This window comes from Salvelinus sp. IW2-2015, unplaced genomic scaffold (assembly GCF_002910315.2).
Source record: "Salvelinus sp. IW2-2015 unplaced genomic scaffold, ASM291031v2 Un_scaffold3930, whole genome shotgun sequence".
In the NCBI taxonomy this organism is placed as follows: Eukaryota; Metazoa; Chordata; class Actinopteri; order Salmoniformes; family Salmonidae; genus Salvelinus; species Salvelinus sp. IW2-2015.
Genome location: NW_019945204.1, coordinates 9,816 through 11,045, shown reverse-complemented (window position 1 = coordinate 11,045; position 1,230 = coordinate 9,816). Strand labels below are relative to the sequence as shown.

General features: G+C 54.3%; 1 protein-coding gene across 1 annotated transcript in view; it reads right to left on the bottom strand.

The window, feature by feature from the left end:
* Window positions 1-777, bottom strand: part of LOC139026124 (homeobox protein cut-like 1) — a gene marked incomplete at its 5' end in the record, with an annotated part of 13,559 nt that extends 12,782 nt beyond the window's left edge. Inside the window, one exon of the mRNA XM_070441420.1 lies at window positions 5-777. Within this exon, the coding sequence (XP_070297521.1) occupies window positions 5-777 (773 nt within the window). The remainder of the gene's footprint in view (window positions 1-4) is intronic.
* Window positions 778-1,230: the final 453 nt, after the last annotated feature.

Sequence of the window (1,230 nt, the reverse complement as noted above, 5' to 3'; positions counted from 1 at the left end):
CTGCCGTCCCTGGATGCTGCGTAATGCCAGGATGTTCTGCTCATCAGACAGGAACTGCCTCATCTTGTGGAAGGGCTCTTTCCCCCGGATTGTCAGCTTGCTCCAGGGTTTGGGCCGAGCCAGGATCTCACTGACCGAGCCCTGGGACAGGCCCAGTACATAGTGGCCAAACACCCGCTGGCCAATGTTGTGTTTAATCAGCTGCTCCTTAATCTGCCGGGCGATCTCTGTGGTTTCCATGTCCTCCCAGTCAGACACACTGCCCCCAGTCCCCTCAGACTGGCTGGGAGAGGGGGACAGGCCACTGCCACTACCGTTCACCTCTGGGCCTGCAGGAGACTGCTGGGTAGGCAGGGGGCTGGCTGAGAGGGGGACAGGGTTAGAACCAGTCCCTGGGCCAGGGGTGGAGCGAGGGGTGGAGGTAGGGGTGGAGGTAGGGGTGTAGTGGACAGGGGCGAACAGTAGAGCTGCTCCCTCAGTGGACTCCTGCAGGGCTTTGGAGTAGAACGTCTGCATGAGCTGGCGCTGCAGGAGGGAGTTGAGGGACATCTTTCCTCCCACCGGAGGGAAGTGGGGGCTGTAGAAGTCCTGGCCGATGCCCGTGGGGGTGAAGGGGTGTGTCCCGTTGGTGGTGGTGGTGTTAGGGGGGTCGGAGGGAATCTGGGGCAGGTGGAGCTGGGGGGACGGGGGGAGAAGAGGAGGCGGCAGGGAGGGGGTACTGGGTGTGGTGGTCTCCTCCACGGATGCCTCTTTCCCTTTTCGTCTGGCTGACCCTATAAGAAAGGTCAAACACAATGCATTATGAGGGAGTCAACAAAAAAGGGGTCGGAATTTTTTAAAAGTTTATTTAAGTTTATTTTTAAGTTCATTTCAAAAAAWATATATAAATATATTTTCTCTCCCTCTTCTTTGCTAAACCCCCCCAGACAAGATGCCCATTATGCATTTGTGATTTGTACCTTTCTTGTAAGTGACAACCTGTAATAAAAAAAGTAAGCACTTAAAATCAGTCAAAATGGCMGCTGCCCAGCCCTGAGCCTGGCAGGCACGGAAGGGTCCAGTGGCTGCACCGCTACAGTATAACAGTGAATCTGATTGGGCCTAATGGCAGTATAGAGTGCTGTGATTGGTCGTCTGTGAGGGTGAAGGATCTGGTTGCGATGGCCCCCATGTCAGGAGGAAATTGATTTCCTTTTTATGAATCCTTAGTTCAGTATGGAGGTCTTGGTA